This window comes from Syngnathus scovelli, chromosome 7 (assembly GCF_024217435.2).
Source record: "Syngnathus scovelli strain Florida chromosome 7, RoL_Ssco_1.2, whole genome shotgun sequence".
Taxonomy (NCBI): domain Eukaryota; kingdom Metazoa; phylum Chordata; class Actinopteri; order Syngnathiformes; family Syngnathidae; genus Syngnathus; species Syngnathus scovelli.
Window position 1 is genome coordinate 16559124 of NC_090853.1, and position 26042 is coordinate 16585165.

The 26042-nt window shown below is 47.1% G+C and overlaps 1 protein-coding gene across 9 annotated transcripts in view; it reads right to left on the minus strand.

Moving 5' to 3' along the window:
• Positions 1–26042, minus strand: part of LOC125972235 (aldehyde dehydrogenase family 3 member A2) — a 131745-nt gene that overhangs the window by 60283 nt on the left and 45420 nt on the right. For 6 of the 9 annotated variants that reach the window (XM_049725818.2, XM_049725817.2, XM_049725816.2 and 3 more), the window contains 2 exons: positions 24604–24767; positions 22661–22892 (listed from right to left, as the gene is read on the minus strand). In XM_049725818.2, coding sequence (XP_049581775.1) covers positions 22661–22892; positions 24604–24759 — 388 coding nt within the window. In that variant the 5' untranslated portion in view covers positions 24760–24767. Of the gene's footprint in view, positions 1–22660; positions 22893–24603; positions 24768–26042 lie in introns of those variants that run through there. The other 3 variants (XM_049725819.2, XM_049725822.2, XM_049725825.1) reach the window with 3 other exon arrangements.

Genomic DNA, 26042 nt, shown 5'->3' on the forward strand with positions numbered 1-26042 from the left:
TCAAAATATCGTCCAAATATACGTACACAAACCGGTCCAAACAGTCTCTCAAAACATCGTTTATCATGGCCTGAAACACAGCGGGAGCATTGGTGAGGCCAAATGGCATGACGCGGTATTCAAAATGTCCTCGATGGGTGTTGAACCCTGTCTTCCATTCGTCCCCTTCCCGGATGCGCACCAGATGGTAGGCGTTGCGCAGATCTAACTTGGTGAACACCCGGGCTTGCTGTAATTGGTCGAACACGGTCGACATCAGTGGGAGCGGATACCGATTCTTGATGGTGATCTGATTGAGGGGACTATAATCAATGCAGGGACGTAGGGTGCCGTCCTTCTTGCCCACGAAAAAGAACCCCGCCCCCGCAGGCGACGACGACGGTCGAATCAGCCCTGCTTGCAGGGAGGAGTCTATATATTCATTCAAGGCTTGCTTCTCAGGCCCCGAGAGAGAATACAGCCTCCCCTTGGGTATCGTTGATCCCGGCAGGAGGTCAATGGCGCAATCATACGGACGGTGGGGGGGCAGAGAGGTAGCCTTGGCCTTGCTGAATACCTCGGCCCATTGGTGGTAGCACGCAGGGACCCCGGTTAAGTCTGGGGTTGGCGCGTCTGGGGCAGAAGGCACAGGGCGCGGGTTAGACTTGATACAGGAATCATGGCAGTCGGACCCCCATCCCGTTATTTCCCCTGATCCCCAGTCTATAGCGGGGTTGTGGCGTTGAAGCCATGGATACCCGAGAACGAGAGGGTTCATTGGGGAGGTCACGACATGTAGACGTATGTTCTCCTGGTGGAGGCCAATTGACAACGAGACTGGTTCGGTTATGTGAGTTATCTCAAAGAGTGCCTGTCCATTGAGTGCCTTAGCTTTCACGGGAGTGTTCAGTAGCTCAGTCTTTACCCCGCACCGGCGAGCAAATGCCCAGTCTATCAAGCTTTCGTCTGCCCCTGAGTCTATTAATACTTCGAGTTCTATTTCTCTTCCCAACTGGGTGATCCTGCCCTTGGGGAGCACTCGCCCCGGGGACAGAGCCGCCGAGAAGGCGCTTACCTTCAGGGTCCTCCTCACTGGACAGGAGACAAGGAGGTGTCCGAGCTCGCCGCAGTAGTAGCATCTTCCCTCTCGGCGCCGCCGTAACTTCTCCTCCTCTGTTAACTTGGCTCGGCCCAACTGCATCGGTTCTGGCTCCTGGCGCTGCCGATCCCCGTACAGCCTGGAGTGGTGAGCGTCTGGACCGGCTACTGGGACGAAGGCGGGAGCGTTGCTGCGTCGGTGCTTTCTCCACTCTTGCAGCCGGTTGTCCGTGCGGATAGCCAGAGCGATGAGGGCGTCGAGGTCGGTGGGAAGGTCTAAGGGGATTAGCTGATCCTGGATGGGTCCTGACAGGCCCCGGAGGAAGATGTCATATAGTGCCGCCGCGTTCCACCCGCTCGCCGCGGCCAGCGTGCGGAACCGGATGGCGTAGTCTCCGACGGTGTCTTGTCCCTGGACTATTTGACAGAGTTGGCGAGCCTTGTCTCGGTCAGCGGAAATGGGATCGAACACCGTTCGCAGGGCCTGGATGAAAGCGGGGAGAGAGTGACAGGAGATGGAATCCCTGGCCCATTCCGCGGTGGCCCACGTGCGGGCCCTTCCCGTCAGGTAGGATACCATGTAGGCCACCTTGGAGCGCTCGGTGGGGAATTCTGCTGGGGAACTCTCAAAGTTCATCTCGCATTCTGTAATAAAAGCCCGGCTAAGGCCGGGTTCTCCGGAGTAGCGCTCTGGAGGAGCCAGTCTGGCACTGCCAGTCATGGGAACTCTTGCAAGGGAAGGAACGGGGGAAGCGACGGGTGTACTGGAGGTCGCTGCTGGTCCCGCGTTCAAGAGCGAGAGCACTTCCTGCATTTGCTGACCCAGCTTTGTTACTTGGGTGGCGACCGCTCCTCTGAAATTTTCTTGATTCCTAGCGAGTCCTCGGATCTCTTCTCCCAAGTCGCCCACCTCCCTCTGGTGCTGGGCGAGGAGTGAGGCATGGGAGCGCACTGCGGCGCACAGGTGCTCCGACTCTGCCGAGTCCATGTCTGGCCAGTGTGTACTGTCAGGCAGGGGACAAGGCGAAGGACTCGGATGCAGAGTCGAATCTATCTTGGATTTATTCCAGCAAGCACTCAGAGCAAAAGTACAAAACAAAGCGCCTCTTGCGAGGGAAAACACGGGGCAAAAAGTACAAACAAAAGGCGTCGCACTGTGGCGAGTCAAAAGGCTAAAAGTACAAATCAAAACGCCTCTTTCGAGGGAAAACGTGTAGCAAAAAGTACCAACAAAAGGAGTCGCACTGGAACGAGACAAAAAGGCGCTGGAGACCCAGGCACAACCAAAAGCGTCGCTCGGCGGCGAGACAAAAAGGAGAGTTCTTTCAGAGAGTTCGGACATCAAGGAATCGCTGGTGGTCGGGACGAGGCAAGACACACTGGCACAAGACAAGGGGAAGACACGGACTAAATACACACAAACGGGCGGGGACACAGGTGATGACAATTAGTATCGATTACGCGGGTGCGCACAATCGGGATCAGGGAAGACAAGACAACCAACACCGAGGAAGGAAACACGAACTGAAACGGAAGGGATGACAAAATAAAACCGGAAGTAAAGTTACGACAATTGACGAGACAAAAACTGAAAAAATAAACGCGACCGCATGACAATGAGAAGTTCATGGCAAGTAGATTTCTTAATTGTATGCAATAACATGCTGAAGTGGAAGAAAATGTATGGAGTACAAGGAAATTTGAAATGTGGAAGAAGTGGTAGAAGTGCTAGAATGTGGTTGAAATCTTCACAAAGAGATGAGAACGAATTCAAGAGAAAAAAGCTAGAAAGATGAAAACTGATGCGGTCACAAGTGTTTGTCAGACCAGGAGACAATAAGGCCCCTGTGAGCTGGCGCAAGGCCGCAGCTCAAGCCGCGGCTCAAGCAAGGGGCAAGAGGAGTTTCCGGTCCTATGCAAATGATGTATCGAAATTTAAAAGATCTGAAACCTCTCCCATATGACAGCAAAACATGTCATTGTCAGGTTATAAAAAATCTTTTTAGATTGTTAGAGCTCCTGTCCATCCAAGAAGTATGACAATGCTGTTTGTATGCCCAAATTACAAATGACTAGAGCTCAAATTGTGTTACATTAAAGTTAAAATATGCAAATCAAGTGGTAAAGAAATGTAACTTGCTTCTAGAAGATGAATAAATAAAATTAGAATGTGCTGTCCTTGTGTGCATGGGAGGGACCAGCTCATGATCGACCACAGGAAATGGCCAGCCCGTGACGAATCATTGGTGCTGGGACCTACCTTCCGCACGCGAGAGCTGTGCATGTGTGTGCGTATGTGTTAAAGTTAAAGTTAAAGTCCCAAATTGATGAAGATTGGCTAAACTTTTAGTATAAAGAAATTTGCTAGACTGTTGTCTATTCAATTTACACCGCAGAACAGAACCAATTTGACAGAAAAAAATGAGAGGAAAAGTGAGAAGTCTGTTTGCGAGCAGAAACTAATCCACACTAGTGCATGTTAAGTGTCGAGCCCACATGAGAAACTCGAAGAAAACAAACAAAAAAAAAAAAAAAAACGACAGAACATGCTTTCAGGAATTGGAAGAAGCTAAATTGTGAATTTAAGATTTTGCAATGCTACATTTAATAGGAATAATTGATTGGTTGTGTTATAAGATTATACAAAATTCTAATTGCAAGATAAATCTGAGAGATTGAGTTCTTCAAATTTAAAAACAAAGAAAAAAATTCAGATTAATTTGCCAATTGTTTGTTTTAGTTAAGTTTTTTTTGAATTGGTGGATTGTTCTACCAGGAAACCTGAGTTGAAAATGATATATGAATGTCGTGTGGTGAGCTTGGATGAATTGGGACCAATGTGATAGAAAGACTCCTTTTTGGAGACTGTGTGAGATGCATATGATGAGCATTGATTAATGATTGCCTGAATGAAAGGTTGAATGGTTGAAGTCGTTGGCGACTACAATGGAAAATTAGTAGAGCGACTTTGATGAAAGAGAGATTTTGAGCAGGTTGAATGTTAGAAAGAAACACGTAGCTTTTGGATTGATAATTAACTAGAGAAAAAAAACTGGAGAACCAGTAACGCATGCAGAAGATGTGTGAACTGGGAAATTGAGAAGCGTTTTGGAAAGAAAGTCAAATTAAATGATGATGGAATCGTATGTAGTAAAGTACACATTCTCCCAAAAAGTTTGTCAAGGTGTGAGGCATGCCAAGCCTCAAAAGGAGCGAGTGAGTAGGACAGATAGTGGAAGATAGTAATAATACAACACTTTATTACAATGAATTTTCGAATACATTTGGTGTTATACTGTGGTAATTTTTTTGTTCTGGTGTAGATAGGTTAGCAACACGAGAGATTTAGAGGTTCAAAAGAAAGACAGTTAAAAGAAAACATTTTTGATTTGGACAATTGCAGGCTAACAGGAACATGAGAACGATAAGAACTACGAGGTGGGATCCAATTTCATTGGGGAGATTGAGAATTCACAGCACCATACTCTAAGTCACATTTTTGAGCAAGCATGACTGTCACGGTCTGGTGGTGGAGCATGGAGCAGGACGACCAAGTGCAGCTTGGACCAGGGTTTATTGGCGGAACTCAAAATACAGACTTGGTAAACCGACATGACTTAACAAAACAAAATGACTTCCCAACCAAAACATACTTGAAACCGACAGGAACCAAAAGGACATGAAGACGACACGACAGCAACCAACACGACAGCAACCAAAACCAATGACCAAAACCAATGATCCGACAGGGAGTGAGGGGCAGACAGGACTTTTATACACGACAGGTAACGAGAGGCAGGTGGGAACAATCACACTGATCATGGGCACACAGGAGGGGAGGGGCGAGCGGACAGACAGAAACCAAGACAGACACATAGTGGAGCAGTTGGGGGCGAGACGTGACAGAACCCCCCCCCCCCCACAAGGGACGTCTCCCGACGTCCCAAAAAAAAAAAAAAAAACTAGGGGAACCGAACCGCACCGCACTCGGGCGGCGACTTGGGGAACCGAACCGCACCGCACTCGGGCGGCGACTTGGGGAATCAAACCGCACCGCACTCGGGCGGCGGTTTGGGGAACCGAACCGCACCGCACTCGGGCGGCGACTTGGGGAACCGAACCGCACCGCACTCGGGCGGCGACTTGGGGAATCAAACCGCACCGCACTCGGGCGGCGGTTTGGGGAACCGAACCGCACCGCACTCGGGCGGCGACTTGGGGAACCGAACCGCACCGCACTCGGGCGGCGACTTGGGGAACCGAACCGCACCGCACTCGGGCGGCGACTTGGGGAACCGAACCGCACCGCACTCGGGCGGCGACTTGGGGAACCGAACCGCACTCGGGCGGCGACTTGGGGAACCGAACCGCACTCGGGCGGCGACTTGGGGAACCGAACCGCACCGCACTCGGGCGGCGACTTGGGGAACCGAACCGCACCGCACTCGGGCGGCGACTTGGGGAACCGAACCGCACTCGGGCGGCGACTTGGGGAACACAACCGCACACGGGCGGCGACTTGGGGAAACAGAACCGCACTCCGCGGAAACTCGGGGAAACACAACCGCACTGGGGCGGCGACTTGGGAAGTCTGTACCGCGATCGGCGGCCACTCACAAAGTCCGTACAGTGATCGGCGACATTCGGAAGGCGGGGCTCTGCGCGGCGGCAAGAGCCATCACGCGCCGCAGCAGTGGGAGTGGAGCCAGGGACGATCGCGGGTCCGACGCAGCTGGCTTGGATGTCTGGCGACGTTCGCGGGTCCTGCGACGCTGGGGTGGAGCCCGATGGCGGCCGTGAGTCTGATGACGCTGGGGGGGCACTCCGATAGCGGCCGCGGGTCCGGCGTCGCGGCAGTGAAGTCCGACGACGGTCGCAGAGGCGATGGTGCCGGGAGGAACTCCGATGGCGGCCGCGGGTTCGGCGTCGCGGGAGCGAAGTCCGATGACGGTCGCGGAGCTGATGGCGCCGGGGGGAATTCCGATGGCGGCCGTGAGTCCGGCGTCGCGGGAGCGAAGTCCGATGACGGTCGCGGAGCTGATGGCGCCGGGGGGGAATTCCGATGGCGGCCGTGAGTCCGGCGTCGCTGGAGCAAGATCCGATGGCGGCTGCAAGCCCATGGCGCTGGAACATGCGGATGTGGATCTGGTGGTGAAGGGTGGTCCAAGCGCTGGCCGCTGTGATGGTCGGATCATTCTGTCACGGTCTGTTGTGGCATGGAGCAGGACGACCAAGTGCAGCTTGGACCAGGGTTTATTGGCGGAACTCAAAATACAGACTCGGTAAACTGACATGACTTAACAAAACAAAATGACTTCCCAACCAAAACATACTTGAAACCGACAGGAACCAAAAGGACATGAAGACGACACGACAGCGACCAACACGACAGCAACCAAAACCAATGACCAAAACCAATGATCCGACAGGGAGTGAGGGGCAGACAGGACTTTTATACACGACAGGTAACGAGAGGCAGGTGGGAACAATCACACTGATCATGGGCACACAGGAGGGGAGGGGCGAGCACACAGACAGAAACCAAGACAGACACATAGTGGAGCAGTTGGGGGCGAGACGTGACAATGACAATAACATGTGAGAGGTCAAGACATACAGATCAGGGCTTGATGTGGAACGCAGACCTCAATGAGTTGATTTTCAATAATGATACTGAAGACAACATACTGTCCGATTAAATTGGAACTATAGATAAAATGTAGCTCAAAAATAGGATGAGTTGCAGGATTTACGATATAAAAACGAGACCGCTGTTATTAGAAGAATTTGAAGTTTGGTAAACAAATGTTACCAGCAAATTGATGGAAGCAGCTACATTTGGAGATAGTCTTACAAGTTTGATGTCCCAGCCTGTCATTCTCAGTGTCAGGGTCCCTGAAACCCAATCCGAGACTTCGCCTGCAGCCGTGAACAACCACAAAATGGTGCCTGGCTCTGAAGCACCTTTGACCTTTGGCGAAGGACAAGAAAAGACTGCTGTTGTGCTTGGAGGGGGACAAGTACACTCTGGAGGAAATACAACATCCTCGGGGACGGAAAAGACAGTGAAAAACGGAGAAACTCACAATGATGAAAATTGACTCATTTGAACAATGGACTCATTCAAGAGTGATGGATGGGGTCGCTCTGAAGCAACAACAAAAGAACACCAACTTGAGAGGGTGAAGTGCGGCAAAAAGATATGGACTTGGAGTGTCCGACAACCAAATCGCACTCCTTGCTACGGCGTTACCAAATTTGGTGAAGCTTGGTTCAAAGTGGAAGGGAGGTTCATTGTGCACTGAGTTTGACAGAACTGAGGAGATTTGATGAATAAATAAATACAAATTTGAAAAATACGTAGGGCTACAGAGAAAAGCATTATAATCAGAGATTGAACGGATTTGGATAAAACAAATAGGCTAAAACGGTAGGAAACAAGAGCAAGATCTTATATTTTGGCTCATCAAGCTTAAGACATAGAGGTCGAGTTATATAAATTTTAGAACAGGACATTTGGCAGTCAGGAGGAAGCTAGGTTGCTCAATGTACCTACTCAATACAATAGTAAGGTTTTTTTGTACCACAGTGGAGGTTGGATGGTCAGAAAGTTAGGTACGTTCAATTTTTGACATTCACACAATCATGCATAGGAGTCACAAGGCGACAGTTAACAAGACAATGACTGCAATAGGGGCCACCTACGACTGCACCGACATGAAAAAGTAGAAGTGAGAGAACAGAGTATGGGATTATATGCTAAAACGTCTGCTATACAGTTACCAATAGGAGATTCTATCAAAAGAAGCTACATGAGAGATGGATTAGAATCCCTTTGTGTGTGTGTGCACACCCTGTGTGGGTGCGAGCCTGTGAGGAGAAAGAAGGCATGGGTAAGACAATCTCTTTTAACCCAGGAGGCAATAAATGGGAACGCCCCTGTCATAAATAGTCTTTGGTTAAAGGGAATCATTAGGAAGTGTTCAAACTCTTCCCGCAAACACTCCTATTTGCCAGTTAAATGGGCACTACAATTGACTACGAGAGTTGCAAGCAACAGATGAAGAGCAGTCCTTGGCAGATCAGGACGCTCAAACTGTGTCAAAGACAAATTTACTGCCGCCTGATCTTTCCTCCTCACAGGTCGACAACCCCATCAATCCAGGAGACTGGGTCTACATCAAGGTCATCAAAAGAAGGAACTGGGCCAGCCACGACGGGAAGGACCATTCCAAGTCTTGCTGACTACACATGTTGCATCCAAGGTTGCAGGACCCACAAATGCATTAACGACGACTGCTCTCCAGGAGGAAACTGGATGGGAGCTTTGGACATCACCGCTGTGTGCCAGGATGAGAGAGCCGTTTTCAAGGTGTAAGGGCTCTACTACCGACATGACTGCACCATCCGACGGGACCTACTTCATCCAGAGTTTCAGAAGCACTGCCTCACCTGCATCCTATGAGTGCACGTGCCTTTTCAGAACGGATCGTGGTTTTGTGGTCACCAGAGTTGTCCGATGCTGCCTGCCAACTGGACACGAGTGTGTGCGCCAGTGTGTGTGACAGAACACACCTACAGACTAGAACATCATCAGCTGACGAAAACACAAGCACATATACAACTTCTTAGACGTGACAGATGTGATAATGATAATGAGACGTGGATTGCGTAGATGCTGTTCTGTTGAGCATGTATTACGGAAACTTGTTGATTTGACCATCGAAAATGCTTCGCAAGTGATGGATACAATGATGTACTGTTTCTGTGTTTTTCTTTTTGTTTTTTATTGTTAGCATTCTGGTCACCCAAGGCAAAGGGACCGTGTTAGAATTTTCCTGCTAATAACATCTGGCCGGCAGGTTTTTCGCTTACACAATAAGTTTGATCTGGGGTGTTGAGGTAATGCCTCATCTTCACTGGAAGGTGTTGCTATCATTGTTTGTTGTTTTTATTTTTATTTTTTTATTTTATTTTTGCTGTTCTTCTTTCTTCATTATACATATATATATATATATATATATATATATATATATATATATATATATATATATATATATATATATATATATATATATATATGTGTTTTATTCTTACTTGTCTTTGTTGTTTGGGGTGACATAATCATATGATAAAACAGGAGGGAGTTGTTAGGGTTTCCCAGGTTATCTTTATCATAGGATTATGTTGGAATGTAGACTATAATGATTAACCAATCTTGTCTTGCTCTCACAACGCAGTAAAATAAAGTGGTTGCTTCCTCTGCCTGATTGACCAGCTGCAGAGGAAGCAATCAAAGTTGTTCTGTTTCACACAACATCGTAAAACACCCCCTGCTCTGATCTTATCAGAGGCCGGGGGTTCACCAAACCTGTCCACTCTCACCCCCACTCTGCTTCTCCTAATAAATATACCCTTACAGGAGGGAGAGTTTCAGACCTCCATTCGATCATCGCTGCACACACAGCGACGAATGGACTCTCCACCTGCAGGTGCCAAAAAGGACTTGCTTGTCTCCCGTGTGGTTCTTGCAAAATAAGTTGGAGTGAGCAAATCTCTAACAGCAGAGTTCTCGGGCAACCCAGTAACAACAGACAGTCATAGTCGTGTATTCACCCACCAACGCAACGCCATCTAACGTGGAGAAATTCTTTGAGGACCTTGTAAGAGCGGTTCGTGACGTCCCAGCGCAAAACTTCGTGGCAATCCTTGGGGACTTCAATGCAAGACAAGGACCAGAGGACGCACCCTTCCCCTACCATGACTCGACCAACCGCAACGGCACCTACCTCACTGCCTTCCTCACGGAACACGAGCTACTGGCGGCAAATTCCATCTTCCGGAAGAGAGCAAGAAAGAGGTGGACCTTCTGAGACCAAGCCTCAGGAATGCTATGGCAGCGAGATTTCATCCTAGTGAAGAAAAAATGGAGGAACTCCATCATGAATGCTGAGCCATACAGCACTTTTAGTTCTGTGGACTCAGACCATCGCGTGGTCTAAATGAGAGTTTGCCTGAGCCTCAGAGTCCTGTGGAAAATAGGCTCAAGAGTCTCTGTTAGCTAGAAAATCAATCTGCTCATATTTAATTGATTAAAGTGTACAAGCATACATTTACATGCACGAAATCATTGATTAAAAATATTCAAGTACCGTATTTATTCAAATTATCGCCCAGGGCGATACTTAGAGAAGGTTTATGTCCAACAGCGGGGGTGGGCGATTAATAGAGAACACTTTTTGTCCGATCGCCAATGGGCACTGAAATGGGCGATAATATGTATATTTTCCTTATGTAGTATGCAATACCTGCATCTCACTGGTGTTCTTAACACTAGAACAGCGGCTGGTTTGATCTACCTCTAACAGCGGGTTGCGTCAATTGACGCTCCATCGATGCCACACGTTACCGTTGCACATCACATGTTGCGCACGTCATGTTATCGCGATCGTCTTGTTCGAGCGCACACCCCAATAACGTAATTGTGTGAGGATATTGTAGCGGAGGGACGAGTGTAATTGTATCATAGTTTATGGAGAAAAACAATTTAAAAGGGATATTCGTCGTGCTGTCAAATCAGTCATATTTAAACTAGCGCAATGACGTCGGCATGCGGTCGCGGAGGAAAACGTACGTTTTGGGGGGAATTTTTAGCAGCATGGGCGATAATTAGAGGTATCAATGTTTTTTATTTATGTCATCGCTAACACACTGGGCGATTATTAGAATATGGGCGATAATTAGAATAAATACGGTATATATTGTAATGTACTTCTCTTATTTGGCATTTTTTGGGAATGTGTTTGAATAAGTTCTAAACATTCGGTCAATGGTTCTCACTGATGTTTTATAATTATAACTACTGCCTGATGTTTTCTTGAACTGCTTGAAGTTTGTTTGTACTGCCTGAGTTTTTTTCACAAATAACAATGAATAATGTGTGGCATTTTGAAATTGGAGAGAGAAAATACAGTGGGGGAAATAAGTATTTGACTCTTGCTGATTTTGCAGGTTTGCCCACTTGCAAAGAATGCAACGATCTATAATTTTAATCATATGTACATTCTAACAGTGAAAGACGGAATCCCAAAGAAAATTCCAGAAAATCACATCATATGAATTTATAAAAATTGATAACCGTCTGATGAGGAAAAACAAGTATTTGAACCCCTGGACAAACAGCATGTTAATATTTTGTAGAAAAGCCATTATTGGCCAGCACAGATGTCAAACGGTTTTTATAGTTGGTGACAAGCTTTGTGCACATTTCGGCAGGGATGTTGGCCCACTCCTCCCTGCAGACAGCCTCCAAATCATTCAGGTTCCGAGGTTGTCGCCTGGCAACTCGAATTTTAAGCTCCCTCCAAAGATTTTCAATTGGATTCAGGTCTGGAAACTGGCTAGGCCACTCCAGAACCTTGATGTGCTTCTTCTTCAGCCACTCTTTTGTTGCTTTGGCGGTGTGCTTAGGATCGTTGTCGTGCTGAAACACCCATCCTCGACCCATCTTCAGCTTTCTCACTGAGGGAAGGCGATGTTGGTCCAGAATTCTACGATACATGGCCCCGTCCATCCTCCCCTCAATACGATGGAGTTGTCCCGTCCCCTTGGCTGAAAAGCACCCCCAAAGCATGATGTTGCCACCACCATGCTTGACGGTGGGGATGGTGTTCTTTGGGTTGTACTCGGTGTTCTTTGCCCTCCAAACACGACAAGTTGAGTTGAGGCCAAAAAGTTCTATTTTGGTCTCATCTGACCACATCACCTTATTCCAGGCCTCTTCTGAGTCGTCCAGGTGCTGAATGGCAAACTTCATGCGGGCCTGTACATGTTTCTTCTTGAGCAGGGGGACCTTGCGTGCGTGGCAGGATTTCAATCCATGACGGCGCAGTGTGTTACCAACCGTTTCTTTTGCAACTGTGGTCCCAGCTGCCTTCAGTTGATTCATCAGTTCCCCCCTTGTGGTTTTGGGAAGATTCCTCACCATTCGCATGATCAGGGAGACCCCACGAGGTGAGATCTTGTGTGGAGGCCCAGACCGAGGGAGGTTGGCGGTGGTGTGGTGCTTCTTCCATTTCCTGATAACTGCACCGACAGTTGATCTTTTCTCTCCAAGTTGCTTTCCGATTCTCTTGTAGCCCATCCCAGCCTTGTGCAGATCAACAATCCAGTCTCCAGACCTGAATCCAATTGACAATCTTTGGAGGGAGCTTAAAATTCGAGTTGCCAGGCGACAACCTCGGAACCTGAATGATTTGGAGGCTGTCTGCAGGGAGGAGTGGGCCAACATCCCTGCCAAAATGTGCACAAAGCTTGTCACCAACTATAAAAACCGTTTGACATCTGTGCTGGCCAATAATGGCTTATCTACAAAATATTAACATGCTGTTTGTCCAGGGGTTCAAATACTTGTTTTTCCTCATCAGACGGTTATCAATTTTTATAAATTCATATGATGTGAATTTCTGGAATTTTTGGGGGGATTCTGTCTCTCACTGTTAGAATGTACATATGATTAAAATAGTAGATCGTTGCATTCTTTGTAAGTGGGCAAACCTGCAAAATCAGCAAGGGGTCAAATACTTATTTCCCCCACTGTAAATAGGTTTACGGAGAATATAAGAAAGTGAACTTTGGCAAGGAAAGCAAGAAGATAAGTAACAAAAGACAATAGTCCGGCAGAACTGGTACAAAATGATAAAAAGAGATGATGTTGGCAAGAACCAATGGGTAAAGTGTGTGAGTATTATATCTGCAGGGACCGGCATCATCTGGAGAACAAACAAACCAAGGAGCAGAGAGAAGAACGAGGTCAAAGTACAACCACGAGGGCCACCAAGGACGAGACAAGACGCCAAGGAATGTCTATGGAAGACGAACTGGCACCCACCTTTGTGGGCGACGCAACTCCACTTAATATAAGCACTTTGAAGAAATTCTTTAATGCTTTCTATCCTGAGAATGCATTGGGGCACAGTCAGAGAGAAAAGTCCAGTTCTGACTTGTAAACCTTTTCCTGAACGCAGACTTAATATAATCACCTAAAATATAACTAACCTGATGTGAGTTTGATTTGTATGAATATTTTTGTCCTTAGAAGAAAATGAACACGGTTGAAGAAGTTGGACACATTAATGGATGATATAAGGTGGAGGACAATTAAGGTGCCTCGCCCCCATACAATAACATCTTAAAACAGTCCCCAAACCAGTGGTTCTTAACCTTGTTGGAGGTACAGAAGCCCACCAGTTTCACATGCGCATTCACCGAACTCCTCTTTAGCGTAAAAAAATAAATAAAATCAAATTCAAGACATAGATGTTTTTTACTGGTGCACAAAATGAGCCGTGCATGATCATCACCTTGTTCAAAGAACAAAACCAACCCACTGCATGAACTCAACAAATTACATACCTGCAAATCAGTGTGCCTCTGCGAGAATTTACACGATAAATCAGGTGTGTTCGGACCTCCCCAGTGGACGCTCTGCCGAACCCCTGAGAGCAACTCAACGAATCCCTAGGGTTCGGTCGAACCCAGGTTAAGAACTTCTGCCCCAAACAAAGTCCCAAGATCTGGTATAACAAAAGCTTTCTCAAGTGAGCCTGGCCTTCAAATCAGATACACAGAGGAGGTGAGGAGACGATTCCAGCAGTTGGACGGGAGCGGAGGCCAGTGGCGAACACAGGAGATTCATCACTGCAAATGAGGGCGTGACCAGGCTATGCATGCCCACGATGGAGAGAGTCAGAACCTCCCTGCGATCCAAACACTCAGAAGTCGTAGCAGCACAAGTGAAAATTGAGGAAGCCCGCCTACACTTTAAGAGGGAACCAACTGCGGAGAGGTGTGGTGAGCTGAACGAAGCCAAGCAGTTTCTTTTCAGAACTTATGGTACCATCAAAGGGGAAGAACTGATGGAGACATTGCGAAGGGTGCAGACGGTCCAATGTGATCAGCAGTATGGGGAGGTCTGGTGGGTCATTAATGAAATGATGGGACGGAGGAGGACCAAGGAGGGACTGGTGGAGGGACACAGCCCGGAGAGGGTGACAAACTGGACCAGCCACTTCCAAAGGCTTCTGGGAGAAACAGCAGATGCAGCTGAGGAGGAACAAATACCATCAGTTCTCCAAAACCTGAACATCAACGTTAGTCCCTTCGCACTCGGAAAGCTCGCCAGGGCAAAAACCACAATGAGTGGCAAAAAGCGCTGGCATACCCCTAGAGGTCCTGAAGAGTTCTGTAACCTTGCTCTGCTGCATAATCGGTTGCCTATGGTCTCTATCAAATATCGTACCAGTACCCAAATCCGGAAACCTCTCGAAGCCAGACAACTACTGAGGCAGCCTGACCTGTATCACTGCGAAAGTCTACGACTGCATGATTCTAAACAGGGTCCGGCAAGCAATCGACCCTGACCTGAGTGAAAATCAGAACGGCTTTCGAGAGGGACGAAGTACTACAGTCCAGATTTTGGCACTCAGGAGAATGATTGAGGAGGTGAAGAAGGACAACCTGACTGCAGTCCAATGCTTCATAGACTTCAAAAAGGTATTCAACTCGGTCCACCAAGGCATGATGGTGAAGGTACTGAACTCATACAGTATTCCTCCCAACCCACTCCAAACAATAGAGTCCATGTACGCAGAAACAAGGGCCAGGGTGGTGATCCCAAATGGCAACAGTGAGACGTTTGACATCCTCAAAGTCAAAGTCAAAGTCAAAGTCAGCTTTATTGTCAATTTCTCCACATGCCAAAGACACACAAAGAAACCGAAATTTCGTTCCCCCCTATCCCACGGTGACAAGACATGGCGCACAACAGACAAACAGTAAACAAGTATAACAAAAGCGTGCTGAATAAATAATGAATAAATAACACAACAATAAATAAATAAATAAATAGGAGGAGCAGAAAAAAAAAAAAGGAGCAAGTACGCGTACAGCAGACATTCCCGAAAGTAGCGCAACAGTGCCGCACGCTACGCAGAAGGGGGTAGCGAGTTCAGGGCCCTAACAGCCTGGAGAAAGAAGCTGTTGGCGAGTCTGGTGGTGCGGGAGCGCAGGCTCCTGTACCTCTTCCCAGAGGGCAGAAGGTCAAACAAAGAGTGAGCCGGGTGACTCACATCTCTGGCAATCGAGGTTGCCTTGCCTCCCTTCCTCTTCAGCAGGAGAGAGCAGGGACTTGGCTTCACGCTGACACGAAGGTCAAGTTGACACACGGCAGTGGTCCTGACAGACCTTGACTATGCGGATGACATCAGTCTCTGAAAGCGTGGAACAAGCATAAGAACTACTGCACAGGGTAGATCTAGAGTGTGCCAAGGTTGGCCTTAGGCAAAATTCCAGTAAAATTGAGGTCATCACCCACAACGTTCCACCCGAACATCAACATCTGACAACTGCAGGAGGCACTGTGCTGAAAGAAGCTGAGGACTTCAAATACTTGGGCTCATGGGTCATCTTAACTGAGCAAGATCTAAAAGTGAGGAAGTCACCTGAATGACCAGTGTATGGAACTCCAACTGTCCCCGGCAAATCAAACACAGATTCTTTGATGCAATGGTAGAGTCTGTTCCGTCTAAGACAGTGAATACTGGACCCTGAATCCAACCCTAGAGAAGTCCCTAGTTGGCTGCTACACCAGGATGTTGCATTCACTGCTTAACATCAGCAAGAGCCCACATGTAACCAACAAAACCAACAAACAGCCATGTAACCAACAAAATTCCATGGGTGAGCGACAAGATTGCTGTGAGGAGAATGAGACAAGCAGGACATTGCCAAAGGGATCGAGAGCTGCCAGCCAGCAAACTGGTCCTATGGGAACCAACACATGGCCATCGGTCAAGAGGACTTCTCACACTAACAACATAACATATTTGCAAGAGATATGCAGGAACCCAGAGTTCCAGCGAACTGGCCAGATGTATGGAGAAACGGGATAACTGGAAGGAACGATGACCTAGAGAAACTACTACTACTATTACGACGACTACTACTACTACTACTACTACTACTACTACTACTACTACTACTAAAAGTACTACTAAAAGTACTATTAAAAGTACAACTACTACTGAAAGTACCTCTACTACTGCTACAAGTACTACTACTAATATTCCAAGTAGTACTATCACTGAGAATTCTAAATTAGTGTTTTGCCCTCTGTTTTCTTTTTTTTGGGGGGGGGGGGGGCTGATTCAAGCCATTCTACTGCACAGGTATATAATTCAGCTGCATGGCAGCAGACTTCCTTTGTTGTATGAATGTGTGTGTGTGTGAATGGGTGAATCTGAGGCATTATTAAATGTTTTGGGCACCATAAGCCATAACAATGCACAATGCAATTAAAAAAGAAAAGGGGAATCTTACTTGTATAATTCTAAATTATTATTGCAGGTTCCTGACATGGTTTGAGGCCTTTATCACAAACACTGACCTTTCCCATGCTCTTGGTCACATTATGCTAAAAAACAAACGCTCTCAGTCAACAAAAGCACAGAGGAAATGTTGATAAGATTTGATACGTCAATATTTAGATTGACACAGCCATAATAACCTACCTTTAATGACAGCCTTGTGATGATTGCGATAGATGCAATTTAGACCCTCGCTACATTGCAGGTGGTCTAATCTTCAACAACCATGGCCCATATCAGGCTGCCCTTTGTCACTGATTCTGTTCATAAGTCACACCTATAGAATCACTGAGGTTGAATTGTTTGAAGGACATGATGGTCACATAGAGAGCTATGCTTTTGGAAAGTCTTTTAGAAACCATTGAGGAATCATTAAAAAGCTGTTTTGAAACCTACTTGACAGTTTGAATTTCAGACCATTGGGAAAACTCACCGATACAGAGTTACCTTCTCTGGATTGTTGATTTCCTTGGAACCTTGCTGGCTAACTTGGCCTGCTACATTTGCCTGCTAACCCTACCTGCCTGCCTGCCTTTCATCCGTCCGTTTGTCCGTCCGTCCGTCCGTCCGTCCGTCCGTCCGTCCATCCATCCATCCATCCATCCATCCATCCATCCATTATTAACCGTTCATCTGCTAAGGTACATACAAAGCTAGTTAAAGAAAGCCACAATGTCTGCTTGAGTCTTTGAAATTGGACGCAACATTGCTCATGTCATAAATGCATAATGCCCGGAGATGTCATGAAGCTTTGTAACGCGACCATGTCAAGTTGGTTCAGAGAAGCCAGTTAACATGGGTGTGTATACATTAGGCACCAGTTAAACTCATACCCTTGCTGGGTAAATTGGTTTTGAATGTAAATAATATGATTTGCAAAGTTTTGAGTGTGTAGTTCGTAGCATAGTGAATGGCTGACGGGTGACTATTACTTCGTATCAGGGGTTAAAATCCCGCTTTCTACTTTTATATTTTTTCATTTTTTACTGTTTGCAATTTCTTGCAGCAAGTCAGAAATGTAAAAGAGACGTTTCGTCCCACTTGTTTATTGAGGATTTGAACAGTTTTGCCGTCTGACAATTTCCATGTGGCTTGTCAGGAAACACAAGATTACTGAACGTGCCCGTGCCACACTGTTTCCAGCCGGTAACCTTCCACTGACTCACAGCCACGACCCTCCCATCAAGACATTTACCTGCACCTGTTACGGCCAGTTACCCAGCCACTATTTAAACACCGCACTACAATCAGTCATTGTCAGTACGAGTACCTCATGCTCCCTGTGCCTTGTGGGTCGTTCCTTGCCTTGTGCCTCGTTCCTTTCCTTGTGCTTTGCTTTGTCCTAGTTGCCGACCCACCTTCTGTGTACTGACTGACTGCTCGCCGCATGTCCCGACCAACTGCCCGTTAGACTACGCCCGATCGCCACCTGCCCCGACCATTTGCCCGATCACGACCACGTCCTCATTTCACGTCATGCCAAGTTCTCTACTTTCCCCTTCCCCAGAAACACAGTGTTCGCAATTTGTCGTTCTGCTCCGTTTTTCCTGTGACAGATCGTACTGACCATCCCGTGACCAGTGCACTGTAGACACGATGGAATGCCTTGTCCGGAGGGAGAAGCGAATGGAGGGCCTCTCAAATGAGGTCAGGAATTTCTCTCGTCTGCTCTACCAAGTCCTTCATGGCACAGGGGCTACCGTGTCATCCTCCGCTCCCAGTCGGCTCTACTCTGCTACCCCGCCGAAGGGCAGATGTCGCCGACACTTCAGATGACGCCGCTGAATGATCTGGAGCCCAAGGAGGGAGATCCTAAACGGTTTAACGGCGATACTGCCGAGTCCGGCCATTCCTCTCCAGGTGCTGCATTCAATTCGTTCTTCAGCCCCACACCTTTGAGTCGGAGGGCGCTAAAGTAGGGTACGCAATCACTCATTTAACCGGGAAGGCTCATAATTAGGGCACGGTGGAGTACAATAACCAGACTCCTGCATGCTAATCTTTCGCAGCTTTCGCGGACAAGATGATCAAGGTTTTCAAGGTGAGCACGTTTAATGCCGAAGCCATCCGAGAGCTCTTTCGCATCCGCCAAGGAAATCGCGTGCTGGATTACCACACCCTGGACTTCCGCATTGCGGCCCGTCATAGCTCCTGGAGCCCATCATTGACATTTATTTCAAGAGCCTGGCAGACTATGAGCTGGTGCCGAACGATTTTCCCACGACGCTGGATGACGCGCTCGCCCTCACCATGCACCTCGACCGGCCCCTGCTCCCTCCGGCCGTAAGACCTTGCTGCCAGCCCGCGTCATGCTGTCTCAGGAAACCCACGATTTGTCCGCCCTGGTGGAGCGGAGGCCAACATCGTGGAAATAAATCACACTCGGCAGGTACGGGTCAGCCCACTGCACATGCTCCAGACGGGTGGCTTTTGGGCACAGTCAGGTCACACCCCCATTGACTATGTTACTGTCTGGCAACCACCAAGAGAGGATTCAGTTCCACGTCCTCTATGCACTGGGGCAGCCTCTCATCCTTTGTCACTCCTGGCTAAATCGGCACAATCCCCACATTGACTGGGAGGGGGGGACGATACTGCGATGGAGTCCCAGTTGCCATCAGACCTACCTGAAGGGGGCTGTAGTCGCTACTGCCTCCCATCCCGGCCATGCGCCACTTGACCTTTCTCGGGTGCCACCTTGTTGCCATGACCTTGGGGAGAGGTTCTGGCAACTTCCCTGCTGTCTCATCGTCCCTACAACTGCACTATTGATATTGCCAGGCGCCGTTCCAACCAAAGGCCGCCTGTACTTCCTGTCATTGCCCGAGAGGAGGACGATGGAGGAGTACATCAGGGACTGCCTCGCAGCCAGAATAATCTGGTCCTTCTCCTCGCCAGCCGGGGCCAGCTTCTTATTCGTGGGCAAGAAGGACAGCATGCTGCACCCGTGCGTAGACTATCTCACTACCAGCACCTTCACTCACTTTCAATGGACTCCAGCTGTCGAGGCAACCTTCACGAACTTAAAGAAACGCTTCACATTCGCTCCCATCCTGTAGATGCCTGACGCCGAGTGGCAATTCATGGTCGAGGTTGACGTAGGCGTGGGGGCTGTCCTGTTTCAGTGCTCCACCACAGACGACAAATTGCATCGTTGTGCCGTCTTCTCCCGCCGCCTGTCGAACACCGAACGCAATTGCGACATTTGCAATCGGGAGCTGTTTGCAGTGAAGCTGGCTCTGGAGGAGTGGAGGCACTGGTTTGAGGGTGCAGTTACTCCTTTTTTGTTTGGACGGGCCACCACAATTTGGAATGTCAAAAGACAGCTAAGAGGCTGAACTCCCTCAAGCCCATTGGTCCCAGTTTTTCAGGAGATTTGACTTCGCGCTCTCCTATCGGCCGGAATTCCGCAACACGAAGGCGGACGCCTCGTCGTGTGCCTTTCTGTCCGCCCCGCACCATTCTTCCCAACTCCATCGTACTCGCCTTGCTCTCCTGGGTCATGGAGGAGAGAGTGACAGCAGTGATGAGGGCCACGGCGACCGACTGCACGCATTGCCTCTCACCCCGCGCTGTCCTCTGTTCCAGGTGCCCCGGCGCCATGGCCCCCGGATCCGGCTCCTGACGTCAGACACCCCTGCAGAGAACTGATCTGCTGTGTAGTAATAATCCGCTTCCGGTTTCCGCCCCTTTCCTACCGTGGTGGAAGCACCATGGTATTATGCTTGTTTCCTTTCACGTCGAGCCTGCTCGAAATTTGGCCATAATTCTTTTCCTCGCCCCCCGCTCTTCCAGCGGCATCATCTCTGCGAAGAGGATGCCTGTTAGGGTTGATAGATTAGTTTGATCCTATGATTATGTTGGAATGTAACCTGTAATAATTAACCAAACTTGTCCTGTCTTAACAAAGTAGTATAACAAAGTGCTAAGATCCCTTGAACTGATTAGCTGCAGAGGAAGCAATCAAAGTTGTTCCTCTGCAACATCGTAAAACACCCCCTGCTCTGATTTAACCAGAGGCCATGGGTTCACCACCCTGTCCACTCTCACCCCCACCCTGCTTCTCTCAATAAATATGCTCTTGCAAGAGGCCTAAGTCAGACTTTGTTCGAACATAGCTGTATGCACAGTGACGAACAATTTCTCCACTTGCAAGTGCTCAAAGGGCATACTGTCTCCCGTGTGGTTCTTGCAAATAAGTTAGAGTGAGCACCACTCTAACAATGCCTCTCTCCTTGCACGCCGGGAATCCTTTTGCTGCGCCAAATCCCTTCTTTGACTAGCCCCACATAAACATCACCACGACAGATCAGCTCCAGTTGTCCTTTTGCTCGACCCTATATTGGATCACAACGGCTTCTTCCAGCTGGCGTGTGTCTGACTTTGGAGTGATCACCCTCAAAAGATGAATGGTGTCTATTTGGATGTTCTCTTCACTTATCTCCACCATACCACTGCATTTTGTGTGTTTTGCTGTTCCCTGATTCTCTCATGAAGATAATTATTTATTTTTGGAGGAGTTGGTGTGTTTCCAGCTCCTTCATTTTGCCCTTGCATTCCTTAACCTCTTCGCCGTTGTGCTGCACTGCTTTGGTCAATGCCGCTAGTGTGCAGTTTGTTTGTCAAGCTTGCTCAGAAAGGAATTTACATTTAAGGTTACGTAGGAATTTAAATTTAAGTGCATATAAGAATTTACATTTAAAGGATTTACGTTTGTGTTACCACGTAGTTGCCATTTAGGCACAAGTTAACTGGAGTGCTGTTTGTAATAATTACTTTTCGTTTTTCATTTAATGAGAATGTCTGGAGTAACTAAAGTGACCTCAGGTAGCTGTGGCAGGAACCCCCTATGGCAGAGGAGGGGGGGGGGGCAGACATCAAACCCACCAGGAGGACAAGACAACTTGAAAAATAAAAGTTCTTGGTGTAATTATAAATGAACATATACGTACGTACATTGGAAAGATCATATTAAATACATTGAAAACAAACAGGCAAAAATATCTATCTTGTATAAGGCAAAATATTTTCTTGATCACAAATCACTGCATGTATTATATTGCTCTCTAATATCACCATACTTGAGCTACTGCGCAGAGATATGGGGAAAGAACTACAAAAGCTCAGTAGGACAAATCACGCGTTTACAAAAGAAGCCCATTAGAATTATAAACAAATCTGAGTACCTTGAACGCACAGGCTATTTCTTAAATCACAAATTCTTAAATTCAAAGATTTGGTAGATTATCAAACTGCTCAAATCATGCTCAAAGTGAAGCAAAACTGTTTGCCTAAAAATATTCAAAAGCATTTTCATCTACAAAATAGTGATTACAAACTAAGGGATAATGACAGCAAATTTACTCTACCCAAACACAGATTAACTAGGAAAAAAATTTGTATCTCCATTGCAGGTGTTAAACTCTGGAACAATGAGTCAAAAGCGAAAACAATGCTCAAGCATGGTGATGTTTAAAAAGAAATTTAAAGAATTGACACTTGTGAGCTACGAACACATTGAAAATTTTTTACTTTATTTTATTTTTTCTTTCTCCTTCTTCCTTTCTATTCATGTGAAAGTCACGGACAACAATTGGTAAAGTAGCAACTCTGTTACAGGTAAATACAAATTTTATTTTTTGTCTTAAATTGGATAGGGGATGGGATAAAAAGTCTTACTTCTTCCCACTCCTTTTCAGACAAGTAAACTCTGCCCATTTTGTGCATTATGTTTGTACCTAGTATTTACACTGTCATAATTTAAATGACTTTCACCTTGTTTTTTATTTTTATTTATTTTTTATTTGTCTTCATTTGATTGATGATGCATAGTTTACATGTTTGAAACAATTACAATTAATTAATTGATTAATTGATTAATTGATTAATTAATTAATTAATTAATAAAAAAAAGGTGAAAGTCATTTAAATTATGACAGTGTAAATAATTAATTAATTAATTAATTGATAATTCATTCATTCATTCATTCATTCATTCATAACGCTTCCAAATAATGGCGTCTGACGTGAGTGCAGTCAATACATTGTTCATGTGAAGTACTAAATCACAAATGTAAAGCAAATTGTGTCTAAAATTTTGTGGGGGGGGGGCACATTCCCACCTACAGGGTGCAGGTGACAGCTGTGTGTGTGTGTACCTGCAGCAATAGCTCCTACAAGAGGTATCAATGTTACAGCCCATGGGTAATTCCAGGCTCCAATTATAAGCACCACTCCCAGGGGTTCTGGCTGGATGTAAGCCTCGTCTGACATAGTGAAGAGATTCTTCTCCACCAGCCGAGGGGCTGCCCACTCTCTGAGTTTTTCCATTGCCAGGTTAATCTCATTATCTATTCCAATCAACTCCAAAAGTGATGTATCATACTGGCTCTGTAAGACACCAAACAAAATACATAAAAATACACGCCAGAAAAACATGGACAGACTTCATTACAGACATTGTGGGCCCAATATTCATTCTAACTGCAAAGCACACTCTAACTGTGAGAATTGTCTTTCTTTGGGGGTTTTGCTAGACTTCGCGCGATTGGAATTGAGTGTAAATCAGATGTTAGCGGCTTTGTGCGCTGCTGTGGGATAGAAGTAGACTTTCCCCAACCAATCTGCGCCATTTGCATCAAAATCAAGAATGTCCAAGTGCAAACCTTTGTCTGCCATGAATGACATTGTGGAAAAAAGTATGCTACTTGATGTCCACAGAAAACAGATCCACAGACCTAAAAGCCCAGGCCAACGGTTTGTCTCATTGCCTTGTAACCGCAGTGTAAGAAATAACTCAGACTGGCATCCCTTAAACATTTTCATTTTATGTACCTTTCTCTAAATCTAGCCCCTCTGTATCCCAGCAATATGTCCTTCAGCATGCACATTATTTTATTATTGATCAACATGCAACTAATGTATTTACTTTGACAGGGGCAATGGAGGGGGGGTGTCAGGGATACGTATGCGCATCCACCCAACACACACAAACAATAGTGTGCTTTTAAGAGTGCCCACCCTTTGTGGAGTCCTTGGAAGACGTGCTGGAGAGTGCTCCTTATGTGAACTCCATCAATGCTCATGTGGGCAGTGACAGTGAGACTTGGAAGGGCATGATTAGGAGGGCCCCTCTGATCAGAACCCGAGCGGTATTCTATTATTTGACTTCTGTGTCGACATGGATTGTCCATAATGAACACCATGTTCAAGCATAAGGTTGTCCATGTGTGCACCTGGCATCAGGACACCCCAGGCTGAAGTTCGATGATCGACTTTGTAGCCATGTCATCGGATTTGCAACCGCGTGTTTTGGAGACTTGGGTGAAGAGATGGGCGGAGCTGTCAACTGATCACCACCTGGTGGTGGGTTGGCTCCAATGGTGGGGGAATGCCGTCCTGGCAGACTCAAGCGTACTGTGAGGGTTTGCTGGGAACGTCTGGCAGAATCCCCTGTCAGAAAGAGCTTCAACATGCGGTGCTGCTGAATTCTTCAAGCCGAGATATCCAGCTTTCACTGGAGCGGTTCCCGGCTGCGTGTGAAGCGGTGGGTGGATGGATGGATGGATGATGGATGGATGGATGGATGGATGGATGGATGGATGGATGGATGGATGGATGGATGGATGGATGGATGGATGGATGGATGGATGGATGGATGGATGGATGGATGGAACCACCTGCGCCTGGAATTTGACCTGCTTTTCCCCAGTCTAAAATGTAGTCTACTTTGTGTAACCAAACTTGCAGATACGCTGGTAGGTGAGGTGTAAACGCCCAGTGAGGTGTAGCGCGTCTTCCAAACTCACAAACACGCCGAAATAAACCATAGCCCCTGCACAAAAATGACGATGCACCTGCTTTTATGCCAAGCACATACAACTTTCTGTGACCAAATTATTATAAGTTATTATACATATTGAATATCACCTAGGTGTGCTGGCTTCAATATGCCAGTTCACCCAGGTGAGCGCAACAAGGCCCCAAATATACCAGATTAGACTTGCGTTGGCCCAAAAATGAAATTGTGCCATTTTTAAACAAAGTGCAGAGGCGTCAGTCTACCAAAATATGGCCCAGTGTGTCCAGTGTTTCCACTCACCCTGTTCATATCTTGTTTGAGAGCTGTGACGATATCAATCTCCCTCTCACTTATCATCCTCTGCAGGGCCTGAAGCTGCTGCAGCCTGAACTCAAGAGGGCGAGTTCTTCCACTCTCAAAGGCCCCCCGGGTATGCTGAATAATCTGCCTCTCCATAACCTAAGCTAGTAGTATAGACAGTAAAGAATAGAGAAATATATTATGCTATGGACATTAGGTGGCAACATTCAAAAATATGAAATATGGACACCTCAGAAGGAGCCGATGATTGATTCAGTTGGATGATGAGTAAAGCCACAATACAGTACAGGACATCAAATATTGATTGAATAATTTCTTCCTCGGTGGCGCACTGGGTAGCACGTCCGCCTCACAGTTAGGAGGGTGCGGGTTCGATTCCACCTCCGGCCCTCCCTGTGCGGAGTTTGCATGTTCTCCCCGAGCCCGCGTGGGTTTCCTCCCACATCAAAAAAACATGCTTGGTAGGCCGATTGATCACTCCAAATTGTCCCTAGGTGTGAGTGCGCGTGCGAATGGTTGTTTGTCTCTGTGTGCCCTGCGATTGGCTGGCAACCGGTTCAGGGTGTCCCCCGCCTACTGCCCGATGACGGCTGGGATAGGCTCCAGCACGCCCGCGACCCCCGTGGGGACTAAGCGGTTCAGAAAATGGATGGATGGATGGAGGGTGTATTGCAAGTTACTTTGAAGTGTGGTTTACTTTGTCAAGCAATGCAAAGTGTCTACCTTCAGGATTAACACACCGCACTAAGCATCATGCATAGCAAAACCAAAGTGAGTCAAAGTGAATTTCCTGTTGCATTCAGAATCAGAATCAACTTTATTGACTTTATTGTGCATGGCAAACAGGGAATTTGACTCAGGTTGATCTCAGCCTCTGTACAACATTTAAGTGACTGAAAACATTCAGGTAACTAACAACATTTAAGTGAGGAGAACAGGATGTTATTGCACAGTGATGACTCTGAGTCTCTATGAGTGGTGAGAGTTCATCAGAGTGACAACCTGGAGGAAGAAGCTGCGTCTGCTGGTTTTGGCGTAGAGCGCTCTGTAACGCCGTCAAGAGAAGAGGAGTTTGAACAGACTGTGTCCTGGGTGAGAAGGGTCTGCGGAGATGATTAATTGCACGTTTTCTGGTCCTGGACAGGCACAAGTCTTGGATAGATGGGAGGTTGGTCCCAATTATCTTTTCCGTGGACCTAATTGTCTGTTGCAGTCTGTGCTTGTCTTGTTTGGTTGCCGATCCAAACCAGACAGTGATGGAGGTGCAGAATATAGACTGGATGATGGCAACGTAGAAGGTTTTCAGCAGCTCCTGTAGCAGGTTGAACTTTCTGAGCTGTTTCAGAAAGTACGTCTGCTGGGCCTTCTTCTGAAAAGAGTCTATGTAGCCGGTCCACTTCAGGTCCCGGGAGATTGTG